This window comes from Aricia agestis, chromosome 12, assembly GCF_905147365.1.
Source record: "Aricia agestis chromosome 12, ilAriAges1.1, whole genome shotgun sequence".
NCBI lineage: Eukaryota > Metazoa > Arthropoda > Insecta > Lepidoptera > Lycaenidae > Aricia > Aricia agestis.
Window position 1 is genome coordinate 13451431 of NC_056417.1, and position 18317 is coordinate 13469747.

At 36.5% G+C, this 18317-nt stretch overlaps 1 protein-coding gene and 1 long non-coding RNA gene across 3 annotated transcripts; both read left to right on the plus strand.

Annotated features, from left to right (window-relative positions):
* The first annotated feature begins 7607 nt into the window (after positions 1–7607).
* Positions 7608–10934, plus strand: LOC121732794 (serine/arginine-rich splicing factor 2-like). Of its 2 annotated transcripts, XR_006036432.1 has the most exons (5): positions 7608–7940; positions 8021–8161; positions 8521–8702; positions 9237–9295; positions 10350–10934. XR_006036432.1 is itself a non-coding variant. In XM_042122772.1 (4 exons), the coding sequence occupies exons 1-3, from the start codon at positions 7759–7761 to the stop codon at positions 8693–8695; spliced, it is 498 nt and encodes a 165-aa protein (XP_041978706.1). In that variant the 5' UTR covers positions 7608–7758; the 3' UTR covers positions 8696–8702; positions 9237–9599. The 2 variants fall into 2 exon arrangements, 1 of the variants encoding a protein (XP_041978706.1); XM_042122772.1 differs by lacking the exon at positions 10350–10934 and having other exon boundaries at positions 9237–9599.
* Positions 10935–14820: 3886 nt separating this feature from the next.
* On the plus strand, positions 14821–16459 carry LOC121732798. Its single transcript, XR_006036436.1, has 2 exons — positions 14821–15854; positions 16273–16459. It is a non-coding gene; the product is annotated as an uncharacterized LOC121732798 (long non-coding RNA).
* The last annotated feature ends 1858 nt before the right edge of the window (positions 16460–18317 follow it).

An 18317-nucleotide genomic window follows, 5' to 3' on the forward strand; every position in this document is an offset into this window, starting at 1 on the left:
GATTAGAGGTTCTGGACACATGATTAACTCGTACAGTTGGTTGTAGACATCTTAAATTTAGTTTATATAGTCCTCCAAACTTGCTGCGAGTACCAATCAGTTTCAGCTGTCCATCAATCTTTATTGTGCATTTTTGTGTGGTAGACTCAAAAACGCTTTTGTCCGAAATATCATGGGTGGCGAGGACTGAGAATAAATTCTTGCTAATGCCGGGTACGTACCATACATTTTTTAGTAATATTGATACTGGTTTACCGTTTATATCAGCCTCTGCGAGAATATTTCCGATGCCCAGGGCTTCAATACATTGGCCATTCGCGCCAGTCACTGTATGACGGCTCTCGAAATATTTAAAGGTCAGGAAGAAGTCACTCCGATTGGTCACGTGACTGGTCGCCCCATTATCAACGTACCAATTTAAATCCTTCTTATCACCAAAATCTGGCTGTATTGACATTGCCTCTGCGGTCTTGGATTCCTTGGGAGGTTTTGGAGGTTTTCCATCCTGGATCCACCGCTTGCAAGTTTTTACCCTGTGACCCTTATCCTTGCAGTAGTTGCATTTGAGATCTTTGAAATTATTCTTTTTCTTATCACCCCTCTTGGTTTTCGCGTACAATGCTTCTGCAGATGTGTCGTCAGTAACTTGCGTGTCTGTCTGACGCAACACTCTCTCATGTGCGCATAGCTGACTTGTCAGATTCTTGACTGAGCGTTCCTTCTTTGAAATCAATAGCCAACTGGCCCTAAATCCAAGATATTCAGGAGGTAATGTGTCTAATATTTTACATACAAGGAGAATTTCTGGTAATTTTGCCTCGTTCTGTAGTTCTAAACACAATTCACTCCAGATGTTCTTTAAAATTGACACATGTGTAATTATGTCATGATCTGGGTCCTTTTTGTAGCTGAAGAATTTCAGGCATAGGTCGTATGTCTTGTCTACACACGTACCTCCATAGATGCGCTCAAGTTCATCCCACATGTCTTTAGCAGCATCAAATCGCAGAAACTTTTGCAAAACATCATCGGACATGTTTGTCGTTAGCAAAATTAAAATGGCGCTGTTCAAATTTTCAAAACTTTGAAGTTCATTTTCATATCTAGCCTTTTCATCGCTAGTTGCCGTAAGCGCCAAGGATGGTCTTATTTTCTTACCTTCGAGGATATCTAAGCCACCCGGCATTGCTTTGAGGACAATGAAAATTTTGAACCTCCATGTTTTGTAATTCTTGGAATCTAATTTTCCAATTTGAATCTTGCTCGCATTTAATGCTTGTTCCATTATTATAACCACGTTCTGCTACCACTTTAAGATATTAGAAAGAAAGGAGGAACTTATTTCTGCTTACGACAATCGTTTTATTTATTCGAGTCTATCTTTTCACAACACAATAACAACAGTTGCTAGGATACATCAGAATAATAGACAATAGTTCAAAACTATATATGCGACCTTCTTAACAAAGACTGCACTTTTAATAGTTTTCCTACTTGAAGAATCATCCTTTTGAGAACCAACACTTTGACAAGATGGTTCAAGATAAACACTATTACGGAGTCACTGATGAAATACGCAAACCAGATATGTTACCACCGCGCGCGTTGTGAAGCTTCAAATACGGCCCAATTAGGCGGTCTGTTGTTTAGTCTGCATCGAGCGCAGTCACGCACGTGCCGCGTTTTGTCTTACCTAAATAAGTTGAAAATGACGTCGTGCGTGTTTCGAAAACGTACCAATTATGACTCGAAAGTAAACAAAACACATGGAATCTCTTACCACATGTCTTGATTGCAATAAATACCTCGATTATTTACATTTTCAATTACTTTTTGGAACAATCTCGAAAAATCGAATTTTCGTCATAGCTCAGGCGAAGAAAGAGACAGCGATACGATTCAACGTTTAAAAATAGAACCGTCTCTTTTATGTAAATGGTTTTTCGACTTTCGTATCTTTTGTTTCAGTTATCTGTCAAATTTGTCAATGTCTGCAATTTTGAATTTGAAAATTGTTCGGAGGAGATTTAAGCCGAAAAATAGTATGGACGTAACATATATGTTTATGTAGAATATCATTGTACGGAGTACTATTATTATATTATATTCTGTGCCTCAGTGTTGAATTCCTGGCAAGACTTCTCCAAATTATCCTTACTTTTGATGCAACTTGTTGCATTCTATTTGATGTATTTGAAATTATTTTTTAAAAGAGTTTTTTTTTATTTTCTTCTCCAGGAAAAATTGTAGGTAGGTATATTATATGCCGGGTGTACAGGATTTTCCGATCTTGGCCAATTAAATGAGCGGTGCATAGGTATGTAAAATTTAGATGGAACTTGGAAGCCAGTTTGGATGTTTACTGAAAGAAGCAACGTTTATAGGTTAGGTTCATATTGTGTTCATCAAAAATGAATTTACGTTTATAATCTACAAAATTCAGTGTTTCTACAAGTCTACACATAACATTTATGGAACTTTTTAAATGCTTACGTATGTTTTTACCGGATTTTATCCATTTCTTTCGTTTTTCAATAAGCCAAGGCATGTGAATACTTTTTACAGGAAAATAGTAAAATTAGGGTGACCATATTTAAATTACAGATCCTGCCAAATTTGGTCAAAAAACTGCCAAATCCTGCCAAAGCCTGTAGTAAAAAATGCCCAAATACTTACTGCCATCTTTATTTACTGTTGTTTTAAAGTAAGAAAAGTAAAAATACACGTATAATATATTGCATTTTTTATAAGATTAAACATTCGCATCGTCTTCTTCCATTTCTTTATCTTTATACATAGATTTGTTCATGCGATTCAAAATTTATTATGTAGGTTTGAAGGAAAATTTGCAATCACTATGCTCACCATTCATGCAACATAGATGCAACATGTTTGCATATAAAATCGGCCAAATGCGCGTCGGGCTCGCTTACGAAGGGTTCCGTACCGTTACAGAGAGAAATCAGAAAGTACTTAGGCAAAAAATTGTGTTTTTTATGGGATGAAATATTTATTTTATTAAAAAAAATATTATTAATATTTAAATTACAAATATAATTAAGAATTTTGCGAAAATTTAAACCCCCTTACTAGTAAAAGCTGTATAAGCTTTGAATAGTTATACAGTGTTTTGTCTTCTTCAATCCAATTAAAAATGTCACTTGTGTAACAGGAACAAAACACTGTATAACTATTCATAGCTTATATTTATTAGTAAGGGGGTATGTGTTTGGCTGTTGCCATCATTGATTACGAGCAAAAAAATCACGTTTGTCGTATGGGAGCACCCTTGAATATTACTTTTATTTTGATTTTAGTATTTGTTGCTCCGGTTGCTTGGTTTAGCGGCACCGGAAATACACAATCTGTGAAAATTTCAGAACTCTAGCTATAGCGGTTCTTGAGATACAGCCTGGAGACAGACAGACGGACAGAAAGGTGGACAGACAGACATCGAAGTCTCATTAACAGGGTCCCGTTTTTACCCTTTGGGTACGGAACCCTAAAAACGGTTCCGAGTTTTTGTATTGATTTGGGAGAACATTCTTTCGCATGCGGCATGAAGCGTTGGTAAGCATCACAATCCCTTTGAAACATTTAAAATTATACCGTCTATTAGAATTTCACATTCTGCCTATTGCATTTGCACCCCAAAAATTATCTAGGTACACTTAAAACAGAATTTGAAAGAAAGAAAGAAAATAAATTTATTTGGTAATATTAATTTGAATTACTACCACCAGATTCTAATAAATCACTGACTTCTTTGATGCAAAAGTAACATTTATTTTTCATACCCCAATCCTGCCAAAACCTGCCAAGTTTTTAAAACGTCAACCGATCATGCCACAGGCCAAAATAAGACGCCAATCCTGCCAAAATGGCAGGAACCTGCCACATATGGTCACCCTGAGTAAAATTTTAGATCGTTCGATTTGCCTTTATTTTCTTGTATGTATTAGAACATCCGGGAATACAACAATGCTTGAAAATACTCAAACTTCTCAAGAAATTTGAGTATTTTCAAGAATTATTTCAGTTTATTTTTCTTGTATACGTATTAGAACATCCGGGAATACAACATCACTGAAATAATTCTTGATAATACTCAAATTTCTTGAGAAGTTTGAGTATTTTCAAGCATTGTTGTATTCCCGGATGTTCTAATACATACAAGAAAATAAAGGCAAATCGAACGATCTAAAATTTTACTATTTTCCTGTCAAAAGTATTCACATGCCTTGGCTTATTGAAAAACGAAAGAAATGGATAAAATCCGGTAAAAACATACGTAAGCATTTAAAAAGTTCCATAAATGTTATGTGTAGACTTGTAAAAACACTGAATTTTGTAGATTATAAACGTAAATTCATTTTTGATGAACACAATATGAACCTAACCTATAACCGTTGCTTCTTTCAGTAAACATCCAAACTGGCTTCCATCTAAATTTATATAGGTACATACATAAGCACCGCTCTTTTAATTGGCATAAATTTGCATCAAAAGTAAGTATAATTTTGAGAAGTCCTGCCAGGAATTCAACACTGAGGATAGTATTGAAGTTGAACCATCTTGTGGTGGAACCATCAAAGTGTTAGTTTCTCAAAAGGATGATTCTTCAAGTAGGAAAAAGAGTTCAATCTTTGTGTGTTATTTAAAGAATACTTATATAGTGTTTGTACTGATGAGGTACACTAGTTAAAAATAGTGACAGACAAAAGTTGTAAAGATGGTATCGAGCGAATCGCAGAAGGTTGATGAAATAAAGGCATTTATTTTAGTGAACTTGTTTTATTTTATTAATCCTTCGATCGCGGATTCTTGGAAATCTGTTGTTGTTCTCGCGGCCGCATGTGGCAACTTGGGAGTGTAAGTAGGTATTAAATAATTTTAGTCTAAAAAATAAAAATAAAACACTTATAAACTAGCCGGGGTCAAAGAGAATGCGAAGCCAAAGTCACTCACAAGTCACAAGTCACTTCTTTAAAAAGGCCCATTCACGGTAGGACTGCACGGCAGTCCTGCAGTGCTCGCATCGTGTCGCTAGTCGCTACACGCTGCTGTCTGCTGCTGTCGTCTGTCGAATTACGACGCTCTCTATAGTTTCTGCACGGTCCCTATACTGCCGATCCACACTCGCGCGCAACAGCGCGCCGTGAACCGCGGCGCGGATCGCGCATTCTGCCAAATTTACTGATCCACACTCGCAAAGTTCGCGACATGTTCGCAATGTTGTCACTTTTTAATTTCTTCACTTTCTTGACGCACTATAGTTTGCGCTCTTGAGCCGTATTTAACTTACTTTATATTATAAACTAGATGTCCCGCGCGGCTTCGCTCGCGTAAATTATTAGGAATATTACGGAAATCGTACATTTTTTCGCAACAAAATAGCTTATCTCTCTTCACGTAGTCACAGATATACTGTGCCAAATAAAATACAAAATTGCTTTAGTAGTTCGTGAGATAAACCCTTGCTAATAATTTTCCGTTTTAACCACATTTCCTCTGTTTCTTCGGTCCTATTAGTTTGCGTGATAAAATAGCCTATAGCCTTCTTTGATAAATAAGCTATCTAACACTAATATATTTTTTATAGGACCAATAGTTCCTGTGATTAACGTGTTCAATCAAACAAATAAATATTTTTTAAATCGCTTGACAAAATCGAATCTTTGTCTAAATGACTATGAAAAGCACCAATGGGTCATAATAGGCTCATAATCATGGGATGCATATAACTTTATAAGGTACTTGCGACCCGCCCCGGCTTCGCACGGGTATAAAATATAAATAGCCACTGAAAAAATGATTAAAATTGATTCAGCAGTTTTGATTTATACTCATTATAGCGGTCGCCCGCGGCTCCGCCCGGTGCAAAAAGCATACCCAGGATTAAGGCTCGGTCAGCAAAATGATTGCCAGGTCAATTCACAGACTCCGACACTAACATCGACGACGACGCAGTCATTATACCTACGCAGGCTGCACACTGCACAGATTGTCTTCCTCCCGCACGCGCACGCTCGCCTTGGTGACGCGCCCACTATCGTAATATTTTAATTTCACCATAACTTCTAAACCAAACGTCCAATTTTAATCATTCAAAGACCAAATATTATCTACATATAATGTACTTAGAGATGAAATAATTTTTTTTTCGATAAGGATTATTAGCATGAGTAAAATAAATGCGTTTAAAATATGTAGTCCAAAAAAATTAAGATTTTTAAATAAAATAATGGTTGTTGTGCCTCACTTGACATAGGTATAGTGTGTCGCGGACATTTTTGTAGATAATTATAAGATCTTCATTTACTTAGAACATTGTATGGATATCTTTTATAGTTTAGGCAGCGTACGCAAAATAAGTAAATTTTCTGGTTGATTTTTTACACCTTGCGTCCGAAAATCCCAAATATCTTACGGAACCCTATTTTTTTCCAAAATGAAATTTAGCCTATGTTCAGCAGAGTTAATGTAGGATTCCAATGGTAAAATAATCAAATCGGTCCAGTAGTTTCGGAGCCTATTCAAGACAAACAAACAATCAAATCTTTCCACTTTATAATAGTAGTGTAGATAATGTGGTAGTGATGATGAATGTAATTTGCATAGTAGCATATGCTTTCCGTTCTTAAAGCAATGCAAAGGAGTTCTCTCAGCACCTTCCCAATCTAATCATGGTATACCTTGGTGCAAAATCTTACTTGTTGATTGCATATGCTTAGACTACTTCCCACGAAACCGAAGTCACCACATGTTTCCATATAAATTTTAAGGAGTTCCCTCGATTAGTCATGGCTCCCAGCATCAGATCACCACTTTTGTGAGTAAAGTACCAAATTGGGATGACACTCTGTACGCCAAAAGAAAAATTTTGAAAATCGGTTCACAAACGGCGGAGTAATCGTTGAATATAAAAAAAACGAACATAACACCTCCCCCATTTTGAAAGTCAGTTAAAATTGTAGCCTATGTGTTATTTTGATGTATAAGCTATATTATTGTAAAGTTTCATTAAGATACATTCTGTAGTTTTTGCGTGAAAGAGTAACAAACATCCATACATCCATACATCCAAACAAAGTTTCGTCTTTATAATATTATAAAGTAAATAAAGTAATAAAGTATATAAAGTATAAAGTAATAAAGTATATAAAGTAAAAAGTAATAAAGTATAAAGTAGGATTAATTATATTCTGTTCACTAAACAATGCTGGCATGTCTTGAATGGCAAAAGCCCTTATTAAAATATAAAGATTTAAAAAAATCTCTTTGTCGCGGGACAGAAAACCGACAACAATCGGGGAACGGGCTGCGAAGTGCGAAACATATGCGAATCGGATCTCTCACTCATGCTTCGCAGGAATTTCGCGGCGCCGCGGCGTCGCGCAAGTTTCGGGCGCGAGTGGGGATGCGGTCGGGGAACCAGTCAACCAACCGCGAAGTGCGAAAAATATGCGAACCGGATCCACACTCACGTTTCGCGGAAAATCCGCGGCGTCGCGCGCGGTTCACGCGCGGGTGGGGATGGGGCCATAGAGTATAGACTTTATCTATGATTTAATACTTTATCTATGGTGGAGACTGTGGACTGACGTTTGTGACGCTTATTCATCCGCATTTGGATTTCTGTAGAAAATTCCACCGCCTGTTGGCGCCATATTGCTTCTTTTTAGATAATAAGTAGTTTCTTGGTGAATATTCGGTGTGATCGTTTCTGTTTGAGTGAAGTTAAAGTAATTCGTGAAAATGAGTTACGGTCGGCCACCGCCGCGCATCGATGGCATGGTGTCATTGAAAGTTGATAATCTCACGTATAGAACAACTCCAGAAGAATTGCGCCGTGTTTTCGAAAGATGTGGCGAGGTTGGAGATATTTATATTCCCAGAGATCGGTACACCCGGGAAAGTAGGGGATTTGCCTTCGTCAGGTACGTGAGTTTTGTCATTGCTCATTTTGTAGGTTAATGTTTTAAACCGACCTATCTACAATGTAGCGTGTTGTTTTTAGGTTTTTCGATAGACGTGATGCTGAAGAAGCTCTGGACTCCATAGATGGGCGCATGCTGGACGGCAGGGAGTTGCGCGTGCAGATGGCGCGCTACGGTCGACCTTCGTCACCGTACAGAAGCCGTTATGACAGACGCAGGAGGTACGTATCATATCCAGTGATATACCAGCCTTTTAGGCTGCCTTCACATTAAGTTGCGAGTAGTGCAGCCAGCGGCAGCCGCGCGACTTACAGTATATTTTAAATATTTTCACTTATCCACTTGTTAACAAAACTTCCTACTTCCTGCTTGTGAACCAATTTAAATGCCTCCTTTCCGTGGAATAAAGAAATACAATGGTATGTTAATTTGGTTGAGTTTCAGTTTTCTCCACATTTGTCAAAATTAATTACGTAGCAGTTTACGCCACTGATAGCAATGTACTGAATGTGCATGTAATAGAAAAGGTGATGGTCCCAACTATGCAACACATGTTTATGCTGTACACTGTATGTTTTAGCTATTCCCGTTCACGGTCTCGTTCACGTCGTCGATCCAGGTCGCGCTCGCGCAGGCGGTCGTACAGCCGCAGCAAGTCCCGCTCCCGCTCTCGGTCCAGGTCTCGCTCCGACTCCAAGAGCTCCCGCGGACGCTCTCGCAGCCGCAGCCACTCTCGTTCCCGCTCCAGACACTAAACTGATGGTGAGATTTACATTATTATTACACTGCACAGGTCTGCTATGTAAAAGATGTTTTTGGTAATTCCATGTCTTGTATTATGGTTTCTTTTAATTAATGTATCAATAGGCAATGAGTTCTAGAAATAATATTTGAATCTCAGCCTCATAAGTCCATGCTATTTAAATTATTTTTTAAACATTACCAGCTGTTTTCATAAGACAGGAAATAATCTGGTATACCTATGTTATGTAATAGCTACATAGGTTATCAGCTGCCCTTCATCAATTTCTCCAATACTACAATGTTATACCACCCCTTAATTCATGAAGCCCTAAGCGGCCGCGATAACAATAGATAAGCTATTGTGTCTTGTTATTCCACGATCGATGGGTTAAGTATAATTTATTAAGTTGCTGACAATGGCTTAATACCTCGATCGTGGAGAAACCAGACACAATAGCTTATCTATTGTTATTGCGGCCGCATATGGCTGCTTGGGAGTTGAAGCACTAAATATGTATAATTTTAATAAGTATCATGTAAAACTGCTTGCAGGTTACTGTGGTGTAACACTGTGTAGCTGACAGACCATGAGACACGGAGCAGCCTCCCAGGTACTACAATTAAGTAATACACAGTCACACCATTACATTGACTCGACATTATCAAAGCTAGATAGTAATGCATGTGTTAATATTTGTACAACTTCAATGTGTGATGCAACAATTCTGTGGACACTATGTAGAGACATATGGAATTGAAGTATTAGATATAGACAACTTTTTTGTTAAAACATTAGTGTCAGTTAACATAATTTTATGATAAGATGCGTCCCAACATTATTAACATTGCAATTCAAAGTTAAAATTACTATGTACAAAGATATATTATATTAATCATTCACAGGTGTTATGAAACATGTACCATCGAGGAAGTTTATTCCTATGCAATTGACAGACCAACGTTATTTGGTCTTCTTCTTCTTCTTTTGGCGTAAGCCTCCCCATTTAGGAGTTGCCAGCATCAGTCGAATATGACAATTCAATGTTAATTGTGATCTGTCGGCTGGGTTTGACGTAACGCAACCAAACTACTTGGGTCCCCAATTTGCATAGGAATCAACTTCTCTGATAGTACATAATATATTTTTGTATAAGTAAAATTCGATTTTGAATTGCTATCTTAAAAATGCTGAGCCGTGTCTTTGTGCGAGCTGACCCCTTGGATGTAATGAGATTAAACTTAACTTTATTCTGTAAAATCTTTACCTAGGTCCCCACTATGAGGAATACAATTACAGGTTTTTTAACAGAAGAACATGAAAGGGATTTTAAGCTAAATTGGGCTTATTTCAACCTCTATGTGGTAAATAATATTTAATGTCTCCAAAATTATTGTAATTAAAATCCTTACCCTAGTACCTATCGAGCTGTAGACTCCTAAAACCCAAATAAACAACCTTTTTTCTATACTTGTGAGTTCACAGTATACATGTAAATAAAATAAAAGCATAATAAAGCTTTCAAAACTACATAGTATTTTAGTGGTTATTTATAAGGCAAGTGTTTAACTATGTATTAATGAGTTTGATTACTACATCCCTAGTAATGAGTACACGTTTTGAAGGAATGTAAAACTGAACATTAACGGTGATGTTGGTATGCTCAGGGCGTGGTGGAGCGAGGCGTTGCAGGGAGGGGGTTTGCTGACAACTGCTGAATTGCTGTTGTTGCTGCATAAAGTTATGAGTAACTTTTTATTTTTATTGTACCAAGATATGCCAATAGACCCAAATGTTTTTATGAGTGAAGGTTGTGAATTTCATACTCTTTGATATATTATGTGACAAGATAAGTAAACCTGTTATATAGGAAATTAATACATTAATTTGTTTGCCAGGCCGGTGCTGCTCGCTGGCCTGATTGCTGTGGCAGTTTCCTGTGCTGTGTGCTGTGATTTGCAGATACGCCCCCTAGGTTTCTAAAACATATGAAACTCCCTCCCTGCCTAAATGATGCAGTCTTCTATGGGACATTACGGATGTGTATGTGTAATTCCTATTTTTTTCTAGATCTCTTTTAAAGAAAAGGTTTATGCTTTTTTTTCCTCTTAATTTAATTATTAACTAACAACTCGAACACTTTTGAAACCTTCTCTTTAAATATTGACAAGATTGGAGAGACATCAAACCATGGCCATCACCCACGACTTTAAGTTTATTAATATTATTTCTTAATAAAATGTAAATAAAAATATTGATTTTTATTTATTTCTAGGATAACTAACGCATCTTTAAGTTGATACTTTAACTTTGAATGTAGGGGCCGCTCGGAAGATTAGCGTCCCAGCTCCCATATAGAGGCGAAATCTACATGAATACCGTTATAATTATTAATTAGTTACTGCACGCTCAAAAAAATAAACAGGTATTTTGATATCGTCATTACGGCGCATTTTTGACTGCGTGATGCATCATAATTTTCATAATTAATCATAATAATTATAGTACATGGTAAAGCCTACCACGGCTACTAAAATATATTCACCCACTCAACTCTCCTCGACCCATTTTCTGTAATGGATTGCAAGTTGTTTATTTTCTCCCAATCACCTGCACTTGCACTATAATAATCAAAGTGAATGCAGATTTTTGATTAATGCGAGTGCAGGTGATAAAGTGATTAGGATAAATTAAAGGACTGGCACTAATCAGTCGCTGTCCACAGTACACACTCCTGATTATTAATTAGGTAGGTACCTGCACTTATCACATCAAAGTTCAAACTAATCAAAGTGAATACAGGCCTGAGAAAGGAGAAGAGTCGTCTACATCTGCTCCACTGTTTTCCCCGCGTTCCACTTCCATTCAGCGTTAAAAACGCTCAAAATATGAGGCAATTTTTCTGTATGGTTGGGCGTTTTGAATTTTGATCGTTTATCCCCGCGTTCCATTGAGCGTTAAAAATCGGCCAAGTGCGAGTTGGACTCGAGCACGAAGGGTTGTACCATTAAAAAACAAAATTAGGTAAAAAATGTGTTTTTTTGTATGGAAGCCCACCATGAAATATGATAATGTAATACGCAGATATGATCAAATGATCATACCTATATATTGGATCCTATATAATATGATCATAGAATTTATTTACTTTTTTTTTTGCAGATTCCTACGCAGAATATACGTTCAGACATAGGTCGCCGATAACTATGAATTGCAACCAAATATTTGGTCAGTTTGGTGCCAATAAATTACATTATCCAATATCATTGACTCATGATCTCGGATCCAATATATATGATAATCTAATATCCACCTAAGCTAGTACGTACTGACAGTTTACGATTTGTAATTTTCAGCCAAGGACGTTTTCAACGTCCTTTTTTTTTTTTTTTTTTTTTCTTCTATTTTGGCAACTTGACACAAAGGATGCGTATTGTGCCACAGACAGGGTAAAAAGGTAAGGAACGGCGGAAGGAATAAAAGGAAACGGAATTTGGAAGAAAGTTAATTAAATCAGTGTGGTAAATAATTAAATTCTACAATAAACTAAATGACATATAACTTATTCTAAATATTAATATTATTTAATGTTAAGTAATTAGATATACAATTATATACATATTTATCATTGGAAGCAAGTAGTATATTTACAGAAGTAGGAAATGGAATAGGGATTAAAGATAGTTTATTATACAGTTGGGAATGATCGTGGAGGGAACACGATAGGATAATGTGGTTTAAGTCACCTACTTCTCCACAGTCACATAAATCATCATCTTTAACGCCAATTCTCCTAAGATGCGTTGGAATGCACATATGACCCAGTCTCATCCGAATAATTGATGTTGTTATATTTTTAGAGAGGAATATTTTAGAAAACCAGGGCTTAGTAGGGATCTCTGATTGAATTTTACGATACTGTATAGCTTTTGTTTGGCTACTCAAGGCCCACGACTTATTCCAAGATTTCAATAGGGAACTCCGTGCCAGAGCAGCCAAATCATGCGCATAATTATTAAAAGGGAACAAATCACCACTGAAAACAGCCTCTTTTGCCAATTTGTCGGCAATTTCATTGCCAACAATTCCGCAATGGCTCGGTATCCATATAAATGTTATTGAAAAGCCTTGAAGTTTACATTGATATAGAAGGTTTCTAACTTGGACAATAATTGGATAGCAATTTTTTGATTTAAAAGGAAATTTAATTAGGGATTGTAGAGAGCTTAAAGAATCTGTAAATATTAGTGTCTCTTTAAGCCTGCCAAGTAAAATATACTCAACAGCCTTAAAAAGGCCGTAACACTCTCCTGTAAAAACAGATGTTTCAGGCGGAAACTTTACTTTTTGAACAATATTATATTGTAAATGGTAGACACCAACTCCAACACAACTATCTGTAGTATCCTTAGATGCATCTGTATACATGTGGTGGTAACCCTGCCAATTGTTATTCGTGATGTACTTAAATATATTGTTAGCAAAATATGTATCTGTTTTTTGAATGCCAATGTCAAGTCTAATATCTGGCACAAGCGTTAGAGCTTCATATACTGAATCAAATAATGGAAAAGTTTGAGAACGAAAAGTGGGGGCGTCAATTACTAAGAATTTACGATAACTAGTAAGAAGTAAGGGATGAGATTTATGATGCCAGTATTTATTATTACTATGACACAGTTGAAATAAAGTTCTAAGTTTTGGAATTAAGGGATGATTTTTAAATTGATAACAACGAACAAAATATTTATCCGCCAGATATTGTCGACGGAGTTGAAGAGGAGGTTCGCAACATTCCAACTGAAGTGCGTTTATTGGAGATGATCTCATAGCTCCGCAGATTATACGCAAGGCTTTCGCTTGTATTTTGTCCATTTTTTGTAAACCAGTTACGCTACACGGCTCCAAAAGAAAAGTGCCATAATCTAGGACGCTCCTAATTATTGCATTATAAATTAATTTCATAGTAAATGGATGTGATCCCCACCAGACACCAGATAAACACCTTAACATATTTAGAAGCCGCTCACATTTGGAACAGATGTAATCGATATGTGCGTTGCCATTTAATTTTCCATCTAAATATAGCCCTAAAAATTTGACTTTGTCTTTAACGGGAATTGGCACTCCATCATAAATAATAGTAATAGGAGGAGGCATACGCATACGGGTAAATAAGACGACGGAACTTTTATTGATAGACAAGTCTAAGCCATGCTTGTCCATCCAAGATTTTAACTGTTTCAAAGCGCTAATAAGATCTCTACATGCAATATTTATCGAACTATTGATTACATAAATAGCCTTGTCATCTGCATATTGAAGTAATTTTATGATACTTAAATCTAGACAATTTTCTAAGTCGGATGTGTATATATCGTAAAGTAGTGGACTTAAGACTGACCCCTGAGGAATGCCTTTTCGAACAGTTCTAGTTTCCAAAGAGTTATTTAAAATTATTATTCTTTCTATTAAAATATTAATAATGAAATTTACTAAAATTAAAGGCAAACCAAATTGAATTAGCTTTTCCTTTAGGATACTTATAATAATATTATCATATGCAGAATTTATATCCAAAAAAGATGCAACAACAGATTTATTTTCTGTGAATGCTGTGCGTATATCTGTGGTTAATATGGCAATATTATCTATGGTACCTCTACCTTTGCGGAATCCAAACTGTGTATTCGAAAGGAGGTTATGTTTTTCTACAAACCATTCTAGTCTGTTTTTAGCTAAATGTTCCGCAATCTTTAATAAAACAGAGGATAGAACAATGGGGCGATATGATGTAGCCAAATATGGGGGTTTGTTGGGTTTTGGTACTGGAATAACTTTTTGTTTTCTCCATGAAGTGGGTAAATTACCAGTTATTAAAATTTGGTTTATTAACTTGAGGTAGTATTGTAAAATTTCCTCATCAGCATGTTGAAAGAAAGAATATGGAATGCCATCTAATCCGGGAGAAGAATCTTTTAAGTTTTGTACTACCCCTTTTAACTCTTCTATTGTAAAAAGCGAATTTAGGTCTTCAAAATTTACATTTTGTAAAGGAGGAGGAGGTTCAGTAGAAATAGTGGGAGGAGCCAAATTATCTAGAAACTCAGAAGCTAAAGAGTCAGATATAGGGTGAGATGGGATAGTGAATGCAGATCTATACCGTCTTATGTTTTTCCATACTATAGTAGGATGAATACCGGGATTTAATGATAAGCAAAAATTTCTCCAACTAAGTAACTTCTTTTTCCTGAATAATTTCTTAGTATCCTTAACGCAATCAAGATATAGCTGATAGTTGGCTATGTTTGGATTTGTATTATACTGTTTTTCAATCTCTTTCCTATTCTTAATGGCAACTGTGCATTCTTGATCCCACCAAGGTGGAGATGGTGTATGATGACGTGAAGTATTTTTTTTTGGAAATGATTCATCAGCAGCTTTTATAAAGGCTGCAGTCAAAGCCTCAGCACATAGTGACTCATTTTCTGATGATATTTCAGGAAGAAAAGATAACTGATTCCTGAGTGAAGTTTGAAATTTATCCCAGTTAGAATTATTGTTAATATGATACTTTATTGATTCAGACTGATTCGATTTACTTTTATCTTTACCTGGAAATGATAGAATTATAGGAAAGTGATCACTTCCATGACTTGACTGTAACACATTCCAATGAAAAACAGATGATAGATTTGGTGAACATATTGACAAATCTGGTGCACTACAACCTTCATGAGGAGCAGTGCGCCGAGTAGGTTGGCCGGAATTGAGAATACACAGTTTATTATAATCTATTAAATCTAAAACTTCGTAACCCCATTGATTGTCTTTGTGACTCCCCCATGACTGATGCTGTGCATTGAAGTCTCCTAGAATTACTACTGGTTGTGGTAATTGGCTAATAATACTTTTTATTTCAGAGAAGATGCAATATGAAGGATGAGGTATATACAGTGAAACAAAACATATGTTATTTACAGATGCAGCAATGATTGAAAAATCAGAGTGATGTGATGGAAGAGGAATGTGATGAAATGATTGAGGGTGTTTGATGAGCATGGCTGTACCACCATACCCATCTGATCTGTCTTCCCTGAGACAAGTGTAGCCAGAAATCCTGAAAAGTGATTCCGGCTTGAGCCATGTCTCTTGTAAGGAAAGAACAATAGGTTTGTATTTATTAATTAAAAAAATAATTTCGTGTTTTTTACTAACCACACTGCGGCAATTCCACTGGACTACGTTGTCCATTGTTGGAAGTGGTATTAATTTGTGATTCAGTGGTGAATATGGCAGCGTTGGACGGTGATAAAGATGATAATGATGTAATCAGTTTGTTTAATGCTAAAATTGTTTCTTGTATCGAATCCATGTTAATACCGGGAGCTGGATATGCAGATCCATTATCTCCTAATGGAGGATTATAATCTTTTATTAAGCTATTATGTGTTTGTCTGTCATACCCATTTTGTTGTTTCTGTGGCAATTTTGGTTGTTTGAAAACAGTTTTTTTATATGACCGTTGTATTAAATTCAAATTCTGTTTATTATTATTGTTGTTGAAAAATGATTTTTGTGTATTTACAGGTGATGATGATGAAGAAGTAGATGATATTAACACGTCAGAATATAATTTTGAAATGGGAGGATGTAACTTAGAAGCTTCTGAGTAGGATAGACAATTGTGAGCCATTGACTCCTTAATTGATTTTTGGCGTTGGAATTCTGGGCATTTTTTATCAGTTGCAATGTGCGAACCGTGGCAAATACAACAGTAAATAGACTCCTCTTCAACTGAGCAACTATCACCAGCATGCCCTTGGCCACACCTAAAGCATCTAGGAGTTGACCGACATTGGTTTTTCACATGTCCGTATCTACAGCAATTGAAGCACTGTATTGTAGGGAATATATATAAGTCTACAGGAAGTGCATTATAGCACATGAAGACTCTCTTTGGTAGCGTCTGTCCGTCAAATGTTATTACCACAGATTCGGTGTTAATAAATTGAGCGGTTCCATTCACTATTGTTTTTTTCTTTAACCTCCTAATTTTTAGTATTTCACCACATCCAATTGGTAAAGTAATATTATTTATAACATCATCATCGGACCAATCAGCAGGTATGCCTCTAACTAATCCTATCCTACTAACCTGAAATGATGGAATAAAAGATTTAAATTGTTCTGAATTGAATTGAGGGTTACTTATAAAACTATTGGCTTCACTATATGAAGAAAAGGCTACAGATAATCGGTTTCTGGCTATTTTCTTAATACTACCATCTACAATATTTTTAATGTTATTTGTTTTCAAGTAATGGCCAAACACTATAGGGTGAAAGTTTATGTTTTCATTAGGTGACTTTGGTACCTTTTGTATATGGACAATATACGGAGAGGAGTCTGTATCTTTATACAGCATCCTACCGACCCGTGAATCTAAGCCCTGGGATTTTTGAGTTGTATTCACATTAGGTTGAGTTTCAAGGATAATGTCTTGTTTAGGAATATTGTGGTTTTCGGTATCGCTAAGACACATGCAATTGATATCAGGCTTGGCCTTTTTCGGGTCTTTTTTTATTTTTTTCTGGCACTTTTTGCAACGCTTCCTAGGAATCGCTGGACGTTTTCTGGTATTAACAGAGCATGAGGTGTCGGTGTCCATGCTCGAATCGTTCGATATCGTAACATAATGACCAACGGGGGGACCAGGTCCCCCCGGGTCGGGCTCCTCCATAATATTCTTATGAACTAAATATATAAATAAAAACTTACCAAATAAAATTAATATATACAAAAACTAAGAAAATTAAAACTAAAACTACACTATTTAATTAACTAATTATAGATAAAAAAATAATTTTAAAATTTTCCGAAAAAATACCGCGTCCGCCCTTTGCGAGTTCCCGCGCTTTTTCTTCAACGTCCTTGTTTTCAGCCATTTACCTGATCATTTTTTTTTTTGGTTACGATAAGTCACGTACTTTGAACGCTCGTTGCTTCATAACGCAACCGAATATTTGGTCAGTTTTTACGCTACTGATATGAGAACAACTAGTACGGTACTTACCTAATATAACTTACTCAGCCATTTACCTTATCATTTTTTTTTGGTCATGATAACTGGGTTTTCATGCGCCCTATACAGAGAACGCAACTACTCTACGCAGGCAGACCGACATATTTGGCATCAGAGAGTTGCTCTTTATCTTCTCAATTTCATACGTGGGAGAGCCATGCTTCGGCACGAATGGGCCGGCTCGACCGGATAAATACCACGTTCTCACAGAAAACCGGCGTGAAACAGCGCTAGCGCTGTGTTTCGCCGAGTGAGTGAGTTTACCGGAGGCCCAATCCCCTACCCTATTCCTTCCCTACCCTCCCCTATTCCCTCTTAAAAAGGCAGGCAACGCACCTTCAGCTCTTCTGATGCTGCGAGTGTCCATGGGCGACGGAAGTTGCTTTCCATCAGGTGACCCGTTTGCTCGTTTGCCCCCTTATTTCATAAAAAAAAAAAAATCTAAAATAAGTCATTTTGGATATCGTTACCAAAAATGTCGTGACCTCCTAATCTATATGGTAGCCCCATATTATTATTTTAATTTATTTTGTTTTTAGTATTTGTTGTT